This window comes from Pelodiscus sinensis, chromosome 6, assembly GCF_049634645.1.
Source record: "Pelodiscus sinensis isolate JC-2024 chromosome 6, ASM4963464v1, whole genome shotgun sequence".
NCBI classification, from domain to species: domain Eukaryota; kingdom Metazoa; phylum Chordata; order Testudines; family Trionychidae; genus Pelodiscus; species Pelodiscus sinensis.
The window spans coordinates 57,207,998-57,226,172 of record NC_134716.1 but is presented as its reverse complement, the minus strand read 5'-3'; the positions used below and the strand labels follow the sequence as shown (position 1 = coordinate 57,226,172).

At 40.3% G+C, this 18,175-nt stretch overlaps 1 protein-coding gene across 3 annotated transcripts in view; it reads right to left on the bottom strand.

Annotated features, from left to right (window-relative positions):
• The window catches only part of DTWD2 (DTW motif tRNA-uridine aminocarboxypropyltransferase 2), a 224,190-nt gene that overhangs the window by 134,387 nt on the left and 71,628 nt on the right, over positions 1 to 18,175 (bottom strand). For all 3 annotated transcript variants that reach the window (XM_075931968.1, XM_075931970.1, XM_075931969.1), the window contains exons 3-4: positions 14,072 to 14,166; positions 7,818 to 8,007 (exon numbers count right to left, since the gene is read on the bottom strand). In XM_075931968.1, the coding sequence (XP_075788083.1) occupies positions 7,818 to 8,007; positions 14,072 to 14,166 (285 nt within the window). The remainder of the gene's footprint in view (positions 1 to 7,817; positions 8,008 to 14,071; positions 14,167 to 18,175) is intronic.

The window sequence follows — 18,175 nt, the reverse complement described above, 5'->3', positions numbered from 1 at the left end:
GGGGGGACAGCCCTGGCTAGCGCTGGCACCGTGGAAGGGCTGGAGGCAGCGGGGCAGGGGGAAGGGAACGCAGTGCTGGCCAGAAGCAGAGCTTACAGCTGGGTGGGAAGCCTTGACTTCCCTTGGTCCTGCAAACTCCATCGTTCGGAACCACTCAGGACTCGAGGGTGCCAGACCAGGGAGGTCTAACCTATAGTGTAAATGCTCATTTGACTAGCCTTTGTGTACTTAGAAAGTTTTCTTATTTGATTTAAACCAGAAAAAATTGACTTTCAAAATATGTAACCAACTCTTTTGAGAAAGTAAGCCAATGTACATTAGCCAAAGTATTTGTGCTCTGAGAAAAAAATAAAATTTAGTTTAAACTATATAAATCTATCTGGATATACTGTATATTGTGATGTAAAAATTGGAATCCTATTTATTTAGCTTGTTAATTTAAAATTGACTGCTCTGCTCTAGAAACATTAAGATTTGAAACAGAAAAAAAACAAAAAGCATTTAAAAAAAAACCTGTTTCAATATCTAACCATTAAGGAAAAGTCATCAGTCTAAGATTTTCTTTAAAAAAAAATATTAAAACCCTTTATGTAAAGGACTGAGAGGTTTCAAAATACTCCTTACAGAAAACTATATTAACCTAAATCACAGTAACAATGGAATAGTGACCAACCATATTCAAGAAACCCACAACAACCCTGAAAATATTTATCTTGTATAAATAAGTCAATGCATTTGACAAAAAAGATTAATTATCTGTGGCTGTGACATGGAGTTTTTTCCTAAGCCATTTACAGACATGAATTAATTGGTTATAAAGTAGAATAGGAATGTGTTACTCTTCTCTGTATTATTAAATAAAAAAATAGAAAATCTTCTACACAGGTGTATTTGGGCCCTGATTTGGCAAAGAAATCCAAAATGAACTTAATGCATATAGGATCTATCGCTAATAAATATGAGTCATGTGCTTAAAGCCTTGCACATGTTTAAATCCCATTTCCAAGTGCTAAAGTGTTTTGCCAAATCAAAACAGAGAAGAACAAGAAGGTATAAGATGTCCTTTCCCCCGCTTACTTCACCTGCACAGGAGAAAAGCCTAGTCCATTTTCGAGTGCAGAAAAGAATGGAGTTGCTAATGCTGCCAACAGCATTAACAGCCCTGGAAGAGGCATGTTCGAGTAGATTCATACAACCATCCTTTCAGATGCTGAGTGCATAACTTTTACTGTAAGGGTTAAACAGAGGTACTAGTGGTGCCGTGGTGTCCAACCAATGCTGAAGTAGTAGCCACTATAGTGGCTACTGCTATAGTGAACTAGCTACACTCAACTGGCCAAATAGCCACAGTGGCTAGCATGTTGGACACCATGGGTTACTAGTGATTAGTTGCAAGGATGCTATTCTCCAGTGTACAGGTACACTAAGTCTTACAAAGTGATTATGCCTCCAGCTACTTATTGTAAGACATTCCATCACCTGAGTGCCTAGGAAATGTATACTGCTAAACCATGACTGACACTGTCATAGAAAATTACAATTTCTATGAGACCAGTTATGGGAGTATCTGCTCATAAAAATAAGTATTGAGATCACAATCTGGCCCATAAAATACTAAAACATACCAAAATGTGATTAACATAACACTATGGTTCAGTAGCAGACAGGTGTGAATATCTGTCTTTTTGAAAGGCCTTTGATGTGCATAGGAGTGTTAAAATATTTGAATTTTGTACATCAGATTTTATTCTACAGTTTTATTAACTTCAGTAAACTAGTTGAACAAAACCAAACATTTTAAGTGTAGGGCTGTCAAGCAATTAAAAAATTTGATCGCAATGAATCACGTGATTAAAAACTTTAATCGTGATTAAACAGGCGATTAATTGTGTGCACTGTCCCTTTGAAACTCTGTAGCAGCATTTGAAAGGGACAGCGCAACACAGAGCCGGCGATCAGCTGGAGATTCCAGCTGATCCTGGCTCCGTGCAGTGCTGCCCCTTGGAAAGGCCACCCTGGAGTTTCCAAGGAGCAGCCCCGCAGGAGCCCAGGATCAGCTGGAATCCCCAGGATCAGCTGGAATCTGGCGCTTCAAAGGGGCAGCGCAGCATTAACACCTGTGGTTAACGTGTTAAAAAAATTAACACATTAATCCTGCCCTCGGTTAAGTGCAGGCGTTAATGTATGTCAATTGACAGCCCTAATCCCTAGAGATCATGAAAACACAGCAGAACTGTGTCAATGTTTGGAATAATTCAATAAATTCTTCTATATACTCGGGGGCTGTGTCTAGACTGGCCAGTTTTTGCCGGAAAATCAGCCGCTTTTCTGGAAAAACTGCCAGCTGTCTACACTGGCCGCTTGAATTTCGGCAAAAGCACTGACTTCCTACTGTAAGAAATCAGTGCTTTTTGTGGAAATACTATGCTGCTCCCGTTCGGGCAAAAGTCCCTTTTGCGCAAAACTTTTGCTCAAAAGGGCCAGTGTAGACAGCTGAGATTTGTTTTCCGCAAAAAAAACCCCCAATCACGAAAATGGCGATCGGGCCTTTTTTGCGCAAAAGCGCGTCTAGATTGGCCACGGATGCTTTTCCGCAAAAAGTGCTTTTGCAGAAAAGCGTCCGTGCCAATCTAGACAAACTGTTCCGAAAATGCTTTTAACAGAAAACTTTTCCGTTAAAAGCATTTCCGGAAAATCATGCCAGTCTAGACGTAGCCAACATGTTTGCATCCTATTCAAAAGAATCCTGTTTTAGCTCAGCCCCAGCTGCAGGAGGCACAGGGCTGAAGGGTGGTAAACTCTGCCCCCAACTGTAGGTAGCACAAGGCTCAGGGGTGGGAGTCAGCCCCTAAGTTCAGGGGAGGAGTCAGCCCCTAGGCTTGGGGGATAGACCCCACCATGGGCAATGCAGAGTTCGGGAGGGGGGATTCAGCAGAATCAGATGTGGGGGCAGGGTCAGTCCCAGCCCCAGGAGCAAAGGGAGGGTGGCTTGGGTGAGCCCTGGTGGGGCAGGGTAGATGGCTTGGGCAAGCACCTCCAGGCTGTTTTATTTTAAAAAATATGGTCCCCTGGGAGGGGAGCAGGATAGGTGTCAAGATCTTTACTTCTTATTTACTTCTCCGTTGGAGTTGACACGTCTTCAGGGATTTTTCCTTTCCCGCTGCTTCTTTTTTCTGTGTGCCCTCTGGTAGCGTTTTACATTATTGCACCTTACCAGAGACAGTCTCCCAATCAGCTCATGCTGGTTTACCGCCCTCTGCGATTAACATGTGTTATTTTTTTTAACGTGTTAATTCTGCCCTGCATTAATCGCAGGAGTTTACGCCCATTAATTGACAGCCCTATTTAAGTCCTATTTTTAGTGTAGTTCAGTTAAAGACCTCCTTACTCTATTTTCCTGCAAAAGGGCTGGTTTCTTCTTCTTCACACTTGCCTCATAACAGAACACAATTCTTGTCTGCCCTGAAATTAAAAATCTTTCTGTTGGAATTAAAAGCTTAAGGCCGCAAATGCTTTAAGCATCAAGATTATGTGAACTGCCTGTGGTCTGCATTTTTTACTGAGCGCGCTAGGGAGTAGTTTTCTACAAGCAACCACCACAAAGAGTAATCTTTAAACTAAAATGATTAAACAAAATGGCAACTAAAAATAGTGGATTTAAAATAAAACAACAAATATGAAATTAAGTGTTCTAGTGCTGTAAAAGACCATAGCAGAAAACGCACAGAGAAGAATTCAGGGGGGAAATGGTTTAAGGTTCTCTTTGTGAAGTTTTCATCACATTATTCTTTTAGCAAAGGGGCAGAAAGACAATGATGTTTACCCACTAGTTATGGAAAGAGCCGCTGGAAGCAGCTTCCAAGCCTCACAGATTCATGATGGGGCATCAAAAAGATGCTAAAAGTCCTCTTCTTCCACAGAAGCTCTGTGCCTCACTGTGCCCCTGGCTCCAATGGAGCTGTGCTACCAGGAAATCCCTGACCATGAATGGCTTCAAGAATTACTCTACCAGGAAACTGTCAGAAAAGATAACAACAGCCCCTGTCATGAATTTATTATGTGGTATTGGGATTGCTTCTGGGTGAACGGACATCACCACCAAATCTAGAATATTCTGGGGGATATATTAGAGGCCAGAAACCAGTACATCCGGTCTAGCCCATGTTAAATCGGTGCAGGTTAATTGCAGCCTCACTACCAAGGTTTCCAGGGACTGCAACAGCTACACCAAAAAGAAAGTACTGCACTGTTTTACCTTTTCTGCCTTAAGCATCTATTCCTCCCATCACCTATCTATCCAAGTCTTTTCCACAAACCAAGTTCTATATTATAAATCAGACCACATGAAGGAACTTCAGCAGGGTCCAGGTGGAGATGCTGGGGGGGAGGAGGGAGAGAGTGTTCTACTGAAATAGCTGAGCCTCAATTCTGTACAAGCTAGAGAGGCATAATCTGATGTGGTGTTCTTTTCTTACTGCATATCCAATCATGGATGCCCCATATGGCTGTCCAAGAAGGAGCTATTTCCAGTACCTCCTATTTGAACTGATCTGAGATAGTCCACATACCAAATCAATATAGAAGACCAATCATACCTGGATTTGACAACAACACTTATCTCTTGCTCTTTGCATATGTAAGAGTGAAACATCCATATCTTATTGTAGGTCTGATTTATTTAAAAGTATCCACTTTCTGCATAATTTAATAGGAACCATAAACTACTTGAGAGACGACTGCATTAAAGTTTCAAGTTTTATATTTATTTCTACCCCCCAAAATATTGCTTATGGCTATTTATAAACTTTTAAAGTATTTATGGGAGATTACTTTTAAAAACCTCATAGGCTCTGGGCTTAGGATAAAATACAGCTGGTTGTGGGTGAAGCATAACTTGTAGATCAAAGCGTCACTTTGTTAAATCCACAACTAAACTGATTAATTCACACAAGACATATTTAAAAGAAAAGAATACAGGATTATTGTTACCTACCAGCCCCTGTGCTCTTGGGGAGCCAGGGAGTGACGCTCATGCAAAACAATTTCCCACCCCCAGGCCTTTGCTAGAATCAAAGACAAAGCAATGAAAAGGCCCGGGAAGACACACCTAAACTGCTTCAGACAAGGATGATAGAATTAAGGATACACCCCAGCCTCATCTGCTTGAAAGACAGAACTGAGGGACATCTCATTAGCATACAGAATGGAGACCAGCTCTTTCAAAGCAGGAACCATACTGAACTATGGGATACTGAAAGCAGAGAAGCACTGCCTGTGAAATCTCTGCTCCAGATGCTAATGAACCCAGACCTGCTCACAACCAAATTAGTCATTATCAGACCAATTCTAGTAATGGATCCTATTGACATCCAAAATACTGAAAGTGCCTAGTTCCACTGTGAGCTCCTTCAAGGATCTCCCCCCACAGCCAGGTGGAATCAGTCTTTATTGTCTCGCCTGTTTACCCAGAAACAAATCCAGTGTTCTCTTCAAACTATTGTCCTATTCCTATAAAAAAACTCCTACCCTTGCCCAAGAAAAACTGTTCTGATACCTGGATTTAAAACTGAATCAGTTCTATTGAGACTTCTTCATCTCCTGTCTGATCGTGCTAGGGACTCTGCTCTGCTCGTCTCCTGCCCTCTGGACCCCCGGCTACCATCACCATCTGGGAACCCCGATCAGTGCAAGCTCCACAGAGTGGTGAGGTCTGTCTGTCTCCTCCTCCTCCCCTCCCCTCGCCCATATCCCACCCCAAGCATAGTCTCCTGACTCTGCCCTATATAAACTGTTATATGGTTAGCTAGCCCTAACATTTATAATCAGTTTCAATTTAGATTTAATATTGTAGCTGTTACGTGTGTTTGGCTTCCTATCACTACCCAGAAATAAATAACTTCTATTGTTATGCTGGTTGCTTCTCTCTCTTTCTTTCTCTTTCGCTCACTCTTCCCCAAAGGGTGTTGTGTTGGCTTCCCCATTCGCTCTACAACAACGCTTCTTGTACCCAAGCTAAAGATCCCTGTAGTGCCCAAAATCCTGTGGGGTTTGCTCATCGTGTGGTTTACCAATGAATGATTGTGGTGTGAAAGTAGGGATAGGGGGTGATGAATCTAGGGGCTTATGAGGGTGGCAGCTTAAAGTGCTGTTTAATCCAGCTCACTGAGTCCAAAGGCTCATGAGGGTGCAGTATGGCATTGCTGTTAAACCCAGCCTGCTGAACCCAGAGACATATTCAGAGTCAGCTTGTGAGTGCTGATTACCCAGTCCTCTCAGAGGTGCTCTGTTAGTGGGTGTAAGTGTCTGTGTGTGTTGCTAAGGTGGGAAGAACCCCATCCTGAGGAACCTAGTTCCTGCAGGAGAGTTCCAGTGGGAGGGGGAATTGGCAGCAGGGAGAATTCAGCTCCATATGAGAGCCCAAGTAAGCACAAGCAGTAGACTGATAGAATTGTTAACCTCCCCCCAGTCCCATAAAAGTAACCCTAATAAATGAGCATACCCCAGAGTATTGGGCAAATTCGGTAACATTGTATGTTGTGTATAACAAGCCCCTTGTGTTAGACTGAAACTTCTTAGGATAGAAGAAATGCCAAAAACACAGTGCTTAATCATCTAACAACAATAAATTAAGTCTTCCATCTTGCACTGAGAATCACATGTATACACCCTACACAGTACCACTTCCTTACACAAATTTATTTCAGGTCTGTGCTCACACAGTTCTCAGGGCAAGACTAGAACCTACATTAGTTAATTTTATTATCACTATTAGTGCTATATTCAAACATTATACAATTTAGAGTATTTGGACAGAGAAAATGTATCATTCTTAATGGTAATAGTTGGAGAAATCATAATGTTTTTAATAGATTTAATCAAATGCCCCCTCCATACATGGTAGCTGTGATTTGACAACTATTCTGGATTTCTACAAGCTTCCCCTCAGACACAAAGAGAAGGGTTGAGAATTTGCACAGTAGGGCCACAACATCCTACTTTTACTCAGCTTCATATATTTACCTGAAAATCGATTTCACCATTGCGAACATTTTATTACCAGCAGCAGCCTTGTATAAGTCTGAGGGTTAAGCTAAGGATAGTTTGCAATGTTTGGCGCGTTTTTTGTTTTTTGATTTCAGTTCAGTTCAAGTCAAACAGTAAATATTTCCATTTTTCATGCCAAACTAATTTTTGGGGGGCAAGGGTCAACTTGACATTGTATGTGTTTGCCAGAGCTGTCACAATGCCTCATAGGAGCTGCAGTTCAAATATCTCATAACTGTATTCTCCCTTGTGTGGACCAATCTTCCTGGTAGGACTACCACATTTCCCACGATGCACAACAATTTCTCTTCTAACTGAATCAGTGTGGTAAATCATGGGATTCATGTGATCACTGTGCATCAGGAGACAAGAACTCTGGCTGGAGAACTCAGCCCACAAAAAGAATGGGAGTAAGTAGCACCCAAACAATAGCAGCCATGAGAGAATGATTCAGCTCAGGTGGATGTGGATTAGTGCGGACCCAAACTGAAAGTAAATGTTTTGAGTCTGTTCAACAAAGCAAAATGAAATATTTCAATGTAGCAATGTCAACATGAAAGTTCTGACATTTCAAAATGCAAAATTTTTAAATTTTGTGTTCGGTGAACAATGTCAGTATTTTGACATTTTGTTCCGAATGGAACCAACAAAATTTGAAACGTACAAATTGTATACGCGATGAAGTGCTAATTTTGACCAGTTCTAGTTCAAAACACTTCCAATGAAAAAGAAAGCTATACATTACACTTTCAAATCAAAGCATTATATCTTACCTGTTTAGGAAAGCGGAAAAGAGAGTTTTTGTAGAATATATCTTTCGCTTGACTCCATGTTCCATCAATTATGATGATTGTGGATGGAGTTGGTAGGATCAAGGCCACTTCTTCCAAATTAGCTGCTTCGGCTCCAGGATACAGAATTAAAGTATTAGAATTTCTGCACACAGCTGCTAATTCAGGATACCTACAACCATGAACAAAGAGAGAATGTTTTTATTTGTTTTTCTGAAATGGAAAATATATGTAATGTGTGTCATGCGTCATCCCCATGGCTCTGCCAATTTACTGACTTTGCAAATTCATCTTCTCCCAACTACAACTATCCAACCCATTATTCTCCTTTCTGTAGCCTTCAATCCTGGACTTTAGGTAGAGGAATCTGTAGAGTACTAAGAAGAGCTACTTTACCACAATCTCTCAAAAGGCCTAAGAGCTAAATTTTCAGAAATGGCTATTAATTTTGGGTGTCCAACTTGAGAGTTCTCTGCAAATGAGGCGCTAGAAGTGAATCACCCACAACTCTAATCAAAGTTAATGGAACTTAAGTACTTAGCATTTAAAAAACAACAACAACAACAGAGTGGTTTGGCATTTAAGTTGGGCACCAACAAACAGAGACAGGAAATACCTTAAGGAAATATCCTGATACCTTAATAGGCACTTGAAAATAATGGTCAAAAGATATTGACTCTGCAATCGTCACAGCTCTTGCCAGCCCAGTGAGCAGGACACAAGGACCAGGAACAGAGCTTTGATCTCCCGTTTGACAGCATATATTTTTTATTGGATATAGAGCTAAATTCAGTTTATTTGCTTTAGGGAAAGTTCACAGTTATGCAGACATCATTGAATGTTTTGAATTATTTATTATAAATTTAAAAGTCTTATTAGGCTTTTACAAATAATTAAAAAACATATATACAAAATTGTTTCAGCAAAAATAAAAAGTAAAGGAATATAAATGCTTTCATCTGATTGAGGCTGAATACTTAATACAGAAAATATTTTCCATTATGTAAGTAAGAGTTCAAAATGTTTCCAGAAACAAAAATCCAATTTAAATGCATATTTAATAGTAATAATAATAATGCATCATTAAAATTCCATGGCTAAGAACTAAAACATCAGGAAACTTGAAAGTTATATTTGAACTTTGACTCTTGGTTCAGTTGTTTTCTGAAAAGGCACTGAGAGATTCTGTTTACTGTCTTAGTGGTTCCAGTGACTTGTTCAACATCAATGTAGAAAGCTAGAAGGAACACACAGAATCCTACCTAACTTTGAGAGAATATCTGTACTGGTTGCAGCTCAATGTGAAGAAGATGGAAGCAAAGTAAGGATGGAAACAAAGTGAGGATCCAGATGATAAAAGCAAAGCAAGAAAGAAGCAAGCAGCATAGTATGATCTTGAACTCTAACTCAGAAAACACGTCGATCAGAGAAATTTAAACAAACTGCTTTGCTCTTGAATTGGGCTTGTCAGCCATAAGCAGATTCCTCAGGCACGTGATTAGATCTCTTATGCGTATACATGATTAGATTGGATCAACTGTTGACAATGAAAAATGGTTATAGGAACTCCACATCAAAGTTGGTCTATTTCAATGTATAAAGATTATTTTTCTAAGTGCCAGTTCCATAAATAAAACATGGAATTTGCAAGTTAATTATTACTTATATAATGCCATTAGTGGCAGCAAAGGGAGGGGGTACTTCAAAGTGGCAGTACTTCACAGTTGTGCAGCATTGCTGCTTTCAAACCCCAAGGCGGCATTTCAAAGGGGCAGCTAAGGAGCCCGGGGTCAGCTGGTAACTCCCCAACTGATCCTGGGCTTTGCATAGCATTTCCCCAGAACCCAGGGTCAGCTGGGCAGTCCCCAGCTGACTTTGGTTCCGCTGCTACGGGGAGCCCAGGATCAGCTGGGAGTTCCCAGCTGACCCCGGGCTCCACGGCTGCCCCTTTAAAATGCCGCCTCTGGAGTCCAGGGTCAGCTGGGGACTGCCCAGCTGATCCTGGGGTCTGCACAGCAGTGGAACCCAGGGTCAGCAGGGAAGTCCCCAGCTGACCCCAGGTTCTGGGGAAATGCCGCGCAGAGCCTCCAGCTGACCCCAGGCTCCACTGTCCCTTTAAAAGGCACGGAGGCAGCATTTCTAAGGGGCAGCCGTCACACAGCTGTGAGGCGGCTGCCCCTTTGAAACACTGCCTCTGTGAGTTTCCAAGAGGCAGTGAAGCTTAGAGTCAGCTGGGGAGTCCCGAGTCCCCAGCTGATCCCAAGCTCTGCATTGCACTGCCCTTTGAGGCGCCACAGCGGCACTTCAAAGGGGCAGCACAGCATTAATGCCTGTGATTAACATGTTAAAAAATGTAACGCGTTAACCCTGGATTGCGTTAATCGCAGGCATTAACACATGTCAATTGACAGCCCTAGTATCAAAGTTCTTCACTAAGTTGTATTTAATGTCTTTAGACAAGACAAGATTTGTCAAGTTGCAAAGGCTTCTTGTAAGCTAATATCAGCATTTCCCACATTGACCCTGCACTACAATTGCTGTATTCACTGCATTGACATCCTTTGTAAAACAGTATATTATTTGCTTGCAATTTTTCATCTTCAATTTCAACAGTTTAAAAACTAGACAAATTCATTTAATATTAGGAAGCTTCAAGTGGGAAACCGAGTTAGTCTGAAGAAGTGGGCTGTGTCCACGAAAACTCACGAGACCATCTGCAAGTTTTGTTAGTCTATAAAGTACTGACAGACCATTTGCTGTTTTATAACTTTCTCATTTAATATTAGTTAGGGTTGCTCTATTCTACTTACAATGTTTTCTTCACGTGTGGAAAAGCAAGTAAATTGTGGAGGCCAATAACCATATTTCTGTTTCTCTATCTTCAAAAATATAAAATTTATCAACAGTTAACTAACATTACCTTCCTTCCACAAAACATTTTTAACGCTCATGGCTCCATCAACTACCACGTAGCCTTAACTTTAATATATATTCTTGCATGTATGTCAATATATTAGCTTCCTTTTTTCCAGTGTATATATAAAAGTTTGAGAACCACTGCTTTACACTAACTGAGACATTCACAGCCTTAGAGTGAACACAAGAGAAAATCTTGCAATGTTATTTTTTAGCTTACAAACTTTACTTGAAGATTGAGGGTTTGCCTATAGTTTTCTACACCTATTTAAATAAAACAGTAGAAAAACACCTTCAGTTAGCTTAGATTAGTCCACTCTCAGATTACACTAGACTCTTATGAAGGGCTTTACACCAGTATCACCTGGTTTGGTATTCGCCAAACACTCCATCAAAACATAAGAAAGGGAGAGGAAAGGAGGAGGAGGAGGAAGAACAAAGTAGCAGACCATGTTTAAACGAAGAAAACATTGCCTTTAGGGCAGTCCTCATTATCTTATCTGTGTACAACTGGATACCATTGCAATAGGCATTTCAGAAATGCTAACGGATATAAGAACTGATAAACTGATTATGGACGATAGGTACATGTTAGTTTTAAATATAAAATAGAATTGGAATCTGTGAAAGCCGAGCCAGTGGTAGGCATAAAAAGATTAAGCAATTGCTAAAGAGTCCAAGCAGCTCAAGGGTGAATCATATTAATTATCCGTATGAATGTAGTAGAGAAATATTCCTGTGAAGGGCCCCTAATGGGATAGGACGGGCACAGTGTGAAAGAGTCATGTAACTTAGAACCCAGGTGGTACATTATATTGGGAACAAGCAACTTCGTTTACAATAAATATAGGACAAATGAAAACTATTTTTGTTTGGGAGCAACCAGGAGAAAAGCTCACAGTTCAAGCAAATAATTAGTGAAGATGTTTTATATAAATGATAGAAGTAAGTTGCACTAAACTTTCTAAGGATACTAACGTTGTAATGGGTTTCCCAAACCATCTAATGCATTTTTGATGTACTGGATTTAACAACTGACCTGAAAGAGAGCTGGTATTTTGACTGTAAGTAATTTATTGTACTGATTTTGAAACTTGTGATAATTTTGGACATGTATGCATGTATTGTCCTCCTGACTTATTTTTGAAAACAAATCAATTTACTGTATATGTTCTCCCGTCCCCATTCTTTAAGATAGTCTCCTGCACCAAGTAACACAAGAATTTCCTATTGAGCTGAGCAAACAGCATGTATTGTGTTAAAAATGTTTGCACAATCTTTATTAACATTCTAAAAGAGAAAATTAATTCTAAAATTCTGGTGTTTTATTCATAACCAAAAGCACTATATTGGTCTGGTTAGCACTTTCCTCAATTAATAATAAAACTAGTGCTTGGTCAAAGAATTTACAATGATTATTAAATAAGGCACTAGACATGGCAAGAGATGACTATTTATACTAGAGCCTATTTTAAACTAAACATATCTGATAAAACCATAGCTCTTTGTTGTTTCCTTTAAGTGTATTTTTCCTTCCACAACCCATATCAGTTTCAAACATGATACACTGAGCTACAGCCGCAAAATGTTTGAAGGCTAAAATGTGACAACTGGGTACAGTTCTTCATGGTCATCAGGTCTATCTTTGCTAAAACTTATGTCCAAAACTGTAAACTGTCTTCGGCCACTATTTAAAAAAGAATATGCTTAAATACTTTCCTGAATTGGAGCTTTACTGTGTAACCATGTGATTTTTCTGATCCATGTAATTATTATCATAACTATTATTGCAGCTCTTGTCATATCTTTCTCCTTTTTCCTTTTTTTGGTTATTACCAGTATGTGTTATTTTTATTGTTTCATCCATAAATTTACATTATCATATCTTCTGGGTGGGGCTTCTAATAATCATTGTGCAAAGCATAGCACTCTTCTGGGTACTGAAAATAACCTAAATTTTCCTCATGACTTTTTCTTGTTCAATTTTTACTGATGTCGCCAATGTGCTTATCGTGTCCCCATTTCAATTCTTGTCTGCACTGAACCCACTCAGTACTGTAACTACACCTTCATAATCTTCCAGTCACATTATTCTGGAATATTTCTAGTGCGGAGGATTCCATATGCAATCTCCCAAAAGGACACTGTGATTTAGTTATACGTGGATGTATTATCAAAAAGTGACTTAATTCCTAGAAAAATTCATTATGTGCACAAACTATATACACAGATGGTATGACCAATTTCATTTGTGAACATGATAATTCAAATTATACACGTACAAGTTTTTTTTATTATTATTATTATTATTTCTATTACTGAAGTGCCTAGGAGCCATAATCAGGCACATTTCTGCATCTTAGAAGAAAAACTAAAACCTGGAAAGAAAACCAATACAAAAAGATCAAGTTAAGAAAATTGCATCAAGGTGCTTATTATTGCAGAATTTTCATGCATTACTAAAAGGTTTACAGGTCAACTGAGCTACTCCACACAAAATAGAAATGGCCTTTTAACTTGTTACAGGATCAGATCACTGAAGCCAATTTATGACATTAAAAGGTAATTCTCATACAAGCTGTTATGTAACAATGAGACTATTAGGGACAATGTGATAAGCAATGGTCATTGCATTCCAGCTGTCTAACCACTCAAGGTTTTTGTAGATATCATGACTGACAGGAATGATAGGGAGTATTGGTTGCATTGCCATTTACTGAAGTAAAGGTGTCATAGTACCAGGGTGCTGAAAAGAGGACAAGAATGAACATACAAAATAAAACAGCATCAGTGTGAAGAGGTAACAAATATTGATCCCTCAAGGGCTTATATAGGAAAAAAACAACTACTGATTTGATGCTAATTAAAAGAGAGACACAGAATGCTTCTAGGGATGTAAAATCCCCATTAATCCATTAACTGGTTAAACATTAGGTTAACCTAACATTTAATCGGTTAACTGACTAAGCAGGATCATGGCTGCTGCTGCTGGTGGCAGGAGGATCCCAGTCCCAGCCCCAAGGGTGGAGCTGCTGCCAGCTCCTGGCTCTGCTGGAGCAGCCACCTGCCCACAGCAGGCTGCAAGGGGGCTGCTCCTGGACACCAGTTAACTAATCATCCAATAAGCATCACCCAGATACCCATTCACATCCCTAACTTCAACTTCAGAGTGAGCCTGAGAAACTGAACAGCAGTGAACACTTAGAACATGAATAAATATTCACTGTAACTTCTAATACCACTATCATCAATAGTATACAACAGAGAACTCGATGTTGAATCAGCAATTCCGCTGATATTGAATCAGAAATTCTGCTTACCTGTCTTCACCAAAACGTCGACCAATCAAGACTTTACACTTGTCTTGGGGGAGGCAAGCAGCTAAAAGAGGCACTGTCCTTAATACTCGACTTTCCTTTAAATGAAAAAGGAAAATTATTAAAAAAGCAAAGTTGCTTTTTTAAACTCCTAATACACTTCCATTTAATTTGTAGTTCTTACTACCACAAAATATGCACCATACAGGCTCTCTTAGTGATAGAAAAAACAAGACAGAGCTATCCTGTTGCAAATTAGATTTATTAGGATATAACTGACAGAAAGGGTATACAATAGGGAAAAAAAATCCAGATTCCAATTTTAATTTATTCTATACTATATAATGCTTACCTGTAATTGTTGCTCTCTGAAAAAACATGCCTCAGTGAAATAGGGATGTAAGTTCCTATTCGACTAGTTGACATATGATAAGCTTTTGCTAGTTGCTTCCCTCCATTTGCTGCCTCTATCAGAAAGAGGCAGTAAGGGGGGGAGGAAGAGGAGTGGGTGCTGAGAGGAGCCATCTCAAAAGCTGGTTCCCGCCCAGCTCCAGCTCCAGCGGAAAGGGCAGGTGAGCAATGGTGGTTTTCCACCTTTGAAATGTACAAGAGTCCCCGCTGAGGCTCACGTACATTTCAAAGTGGAAGTGCCACATGGAGCCTGGGGCCATCAGGGGACTCAGAGTCCCTCACTGACCCCGGGCTCCACCCACATGGTGTTTCAATCTTTGAAATACACAAGAGCCCCTGCTGGCCCCAGGCTCCATGCAGAGTTTCAGTCTTTGAAATGTACAAGAATGCGCAGCACTTCCGTCTCTGAAATGTAGCAACAAACGTGCAGACTCTTCTTACATTTCAAAGCGGAAGCATCCTTAACAACTAATCGAATAGTGGATGGAAATTCCATCCACTATTCGATTAGTTTATTAATCTAATTTTAACATCCCTACAGTGAAAACCTGTAGTCTTTCCTCTATGCTCCTGGTTCAGATGGGGTAGGAATTCCCATCAACAAAACTGTGAAGTCTGGCTTGGCAGAGTTCATTGCTCAAGTATTTAATATGCGTCCAATACTTCACTAGTTAATTTCAAGGTAGAAAATACTTCCATCTTTAATTGATTGATTAATTAATGAATTAATCAATCAATCAGTTAACATGACAAATTTATGAGATAAGTCTCTTCACTTCTGGGGAGGAGAGTGTTTTCATGTAATCCACCGTAATGTATATCTTCAGAAAAAAAATTTATAGGTATAGAATTATTTCTTTTTAGAGATATCCATTTCAATGGATTCTCTCCCTGGACTTTTATCCTGCTCTAACAAAAATCAATGAAAAAAACTCCTATTGAGTTCCATGGTAGAAGGTCAGACCTTCAGTGACTTGAAAAGCTCACAGGGGCTTATAAAAGAAAATTGTAAGAGAATTTTACAACAAAAATTAAGGAACAACGAACAAGGAAACCATAGCAAACACATCTTGTTCAGTAGCATTAATAATAATGCAGATTACATAAACAGCATGCTATAGGACAAAATGTATTATATATCTATAGCTGTGCATGCAGGGAGAGAGGGAGGTTGATTTCCAATTGCAGAGCCACCCAAAGTGAAAAGGACTACAATTATGCTCCCCTATTCTCAACAAATCTCAATTGTTCTCTTCTTTGCCAGGAATCCTGACTAACATAGGGCTACAGTTTCCAACATGCTAGCCACTGGGCACACGTGGCTATTTGGCCAATTGAGTGTGGCAGTTGGACACCATGGATATAGCCGCTTATTTAAAAAAAATTGCTTTTAACAAGACACCCAAAATGATTCTTAGGAAATTTGCATTGAATTAAAGGGATCACTTGCTATTAATTCATGAAGCACTATGAAAGCTCCCCACTATATGAAATAAAAGAGATAGTATGATATAAACTTCACTTTTAGTCACCAGGCAATTTTGCCAAAAAGCATATTTTGTGATTCAAGAGAGGGGTAAAAGTTCCACAACTTTTAGAAAATCAAAAAAGTTAAAATATAAACAATTTGCTTCTTATGCTCAAAAGTGAAGAAGAATGTACAAAAAGTAGAAAACTTGGTTTAAAATTGAAAACCATGATAGTAAAAGTGACACTGCTTCCAATGTTCTGAGCAACCACTACTCCCCCCAAAATGTAAACAATAGACTAGAAAAAAAATAAAATATGAGCACAGAATACATTATATTTTATATTTCTGTGGTTCCCTCCCAGACAGACAGACAGATAGACACACAAATGAGTTGGTTTTACTTTCACATATGCCAAAAATATTAATGCTGGTGTATTTGAAGATTCATATTTTAAGCAAGTGGGTAAAAATGGGCAATAAAGGAGCTGAAAGAACAGCTATTATTTGTCTCAGACAAGAAAAAGAAAATACTGGTAACCAGCAGGAAGAAGACTTTTCAAAAACTGTTACTTTCAATGTTTTCCTCTCATCTGGACCCACTGCCCAATCTAAACAACAAAAGTTGTAGACAAATCCTTGCTGGTAACTGTATGGAAGTGTATTTTTCAACTGAATTAAAGGTGAATTAGAAGAGAAAAGTGTATGTTTGGAATTGCAGACACAATATGAAAGATGGACTAAACAAAGCAGAGAAAACTCAGGTCTATGCTGGTCTACATTGTGGCATTAGTTCATCACATGTCACAAAAAGCTTGTAAAATCGACTGTACTCCACTTCCATGAGAGACCTAGTGCTTGCGTAAACATAGGGATAGCGTAGAAACAGAGCTGTGTAATTTCAAGGAATTGCTTCCAGGAGGCGCCCAGAGTGCTTTGTTGTGAATGTTCTGGAGACCACTTTCAACTCCCCTGCACTTCAGCCAGGTACACAGGAAAGAGCTACTTCCCTGTTCAAGCCCCAAGAATATTTGAATTTTCATTTTCTGTTTGATCAACGTGAAGAGCTCACCAGCACAGTTGACCATGGATACCCAGGGTCACAAACATGCTCTAGCTGGAGTGTATAGGAGACACTGGATCTTACTGTTATGAGGGGAGAAGAGTCTGTGCAGGTGTGATGGCACGTCGGGGACCCCCGACCCTGCACCCTCATCTGCAGCCAGATGTGACTCTCTGCCAGGCAGTAGAATAGAAGGTTTTATTGCTTCTCAGCGATACAGCACAGCCTAGGCTCAATGTAGACATAGGGGGATGGGCAGACAGCCTTCGTTCCCTTGGGGGCGGGGGCAAGGGAAGGGTTCACAGGTCCCTGAACCCTCTATACTGTTCTAGGTCTGCTTTCTTCATCTTCCCCATGCTAAAAACACCCCCTTCTCCCAGCCACCGATCACTCACTCCCCACAAGTAGCCACACCCCTTCCTTTGTTCAAACTCCTTCCCCTGGCCAGGTGAGCAGTTGCTAGGCCATGACCTACGTGTCTGCCCTCAGGGACCACTCCACACTGGGCAGTGCGCGTGCGCGCACACACACACACACACACACACACACACACACACACACACACACACACACACACACACACACACACACACACACACAGTCTCTGCAGAGCAGTAAAGGCCAGTAGGCGTCACCCACAGCACAACACGGCAACCAGTGAATGACAAACCAGAGTGGACTCAGGGCCACAAGAGTGTACAGCATACCCCACTACGTCACAGCAGGCAGAACTCAAAACAAGCTGAAGAAATACTAACATGAAAATAGAAGAGCTTAGGTAAGAGTACCAGAAGACAAGGGAGGTGAGCGGATACTCTGGTTCTCAAACACAGATATGATGCTTCTATGAAGAGCTGTGTGCAGTTCTAAGCAGTGACTCTTGTCAGTGCTATGGATACCTCCCAGGAGCCCTAGACATGTTGAGGTTCAAGAAAGGCAGCTGCATCTTAGAGTCCTATGCTGAATCTGCTGCTCTCCTCTCCAAATTCCAAATCTCCTCTCCCAGACAGCCGAGGATGCAGGGGCAGTGCAGGAGGTAGCTCTGGTAGCCCCCACTACTCAACTTTAGGGGACAGTATAAGGAGCAGAAGACTCACATTCTCACAGGTTTGACTGTTATTGCAGTGCAATTATAAGCAGCCTTTCCTTGTATTTCCCCTGCCTG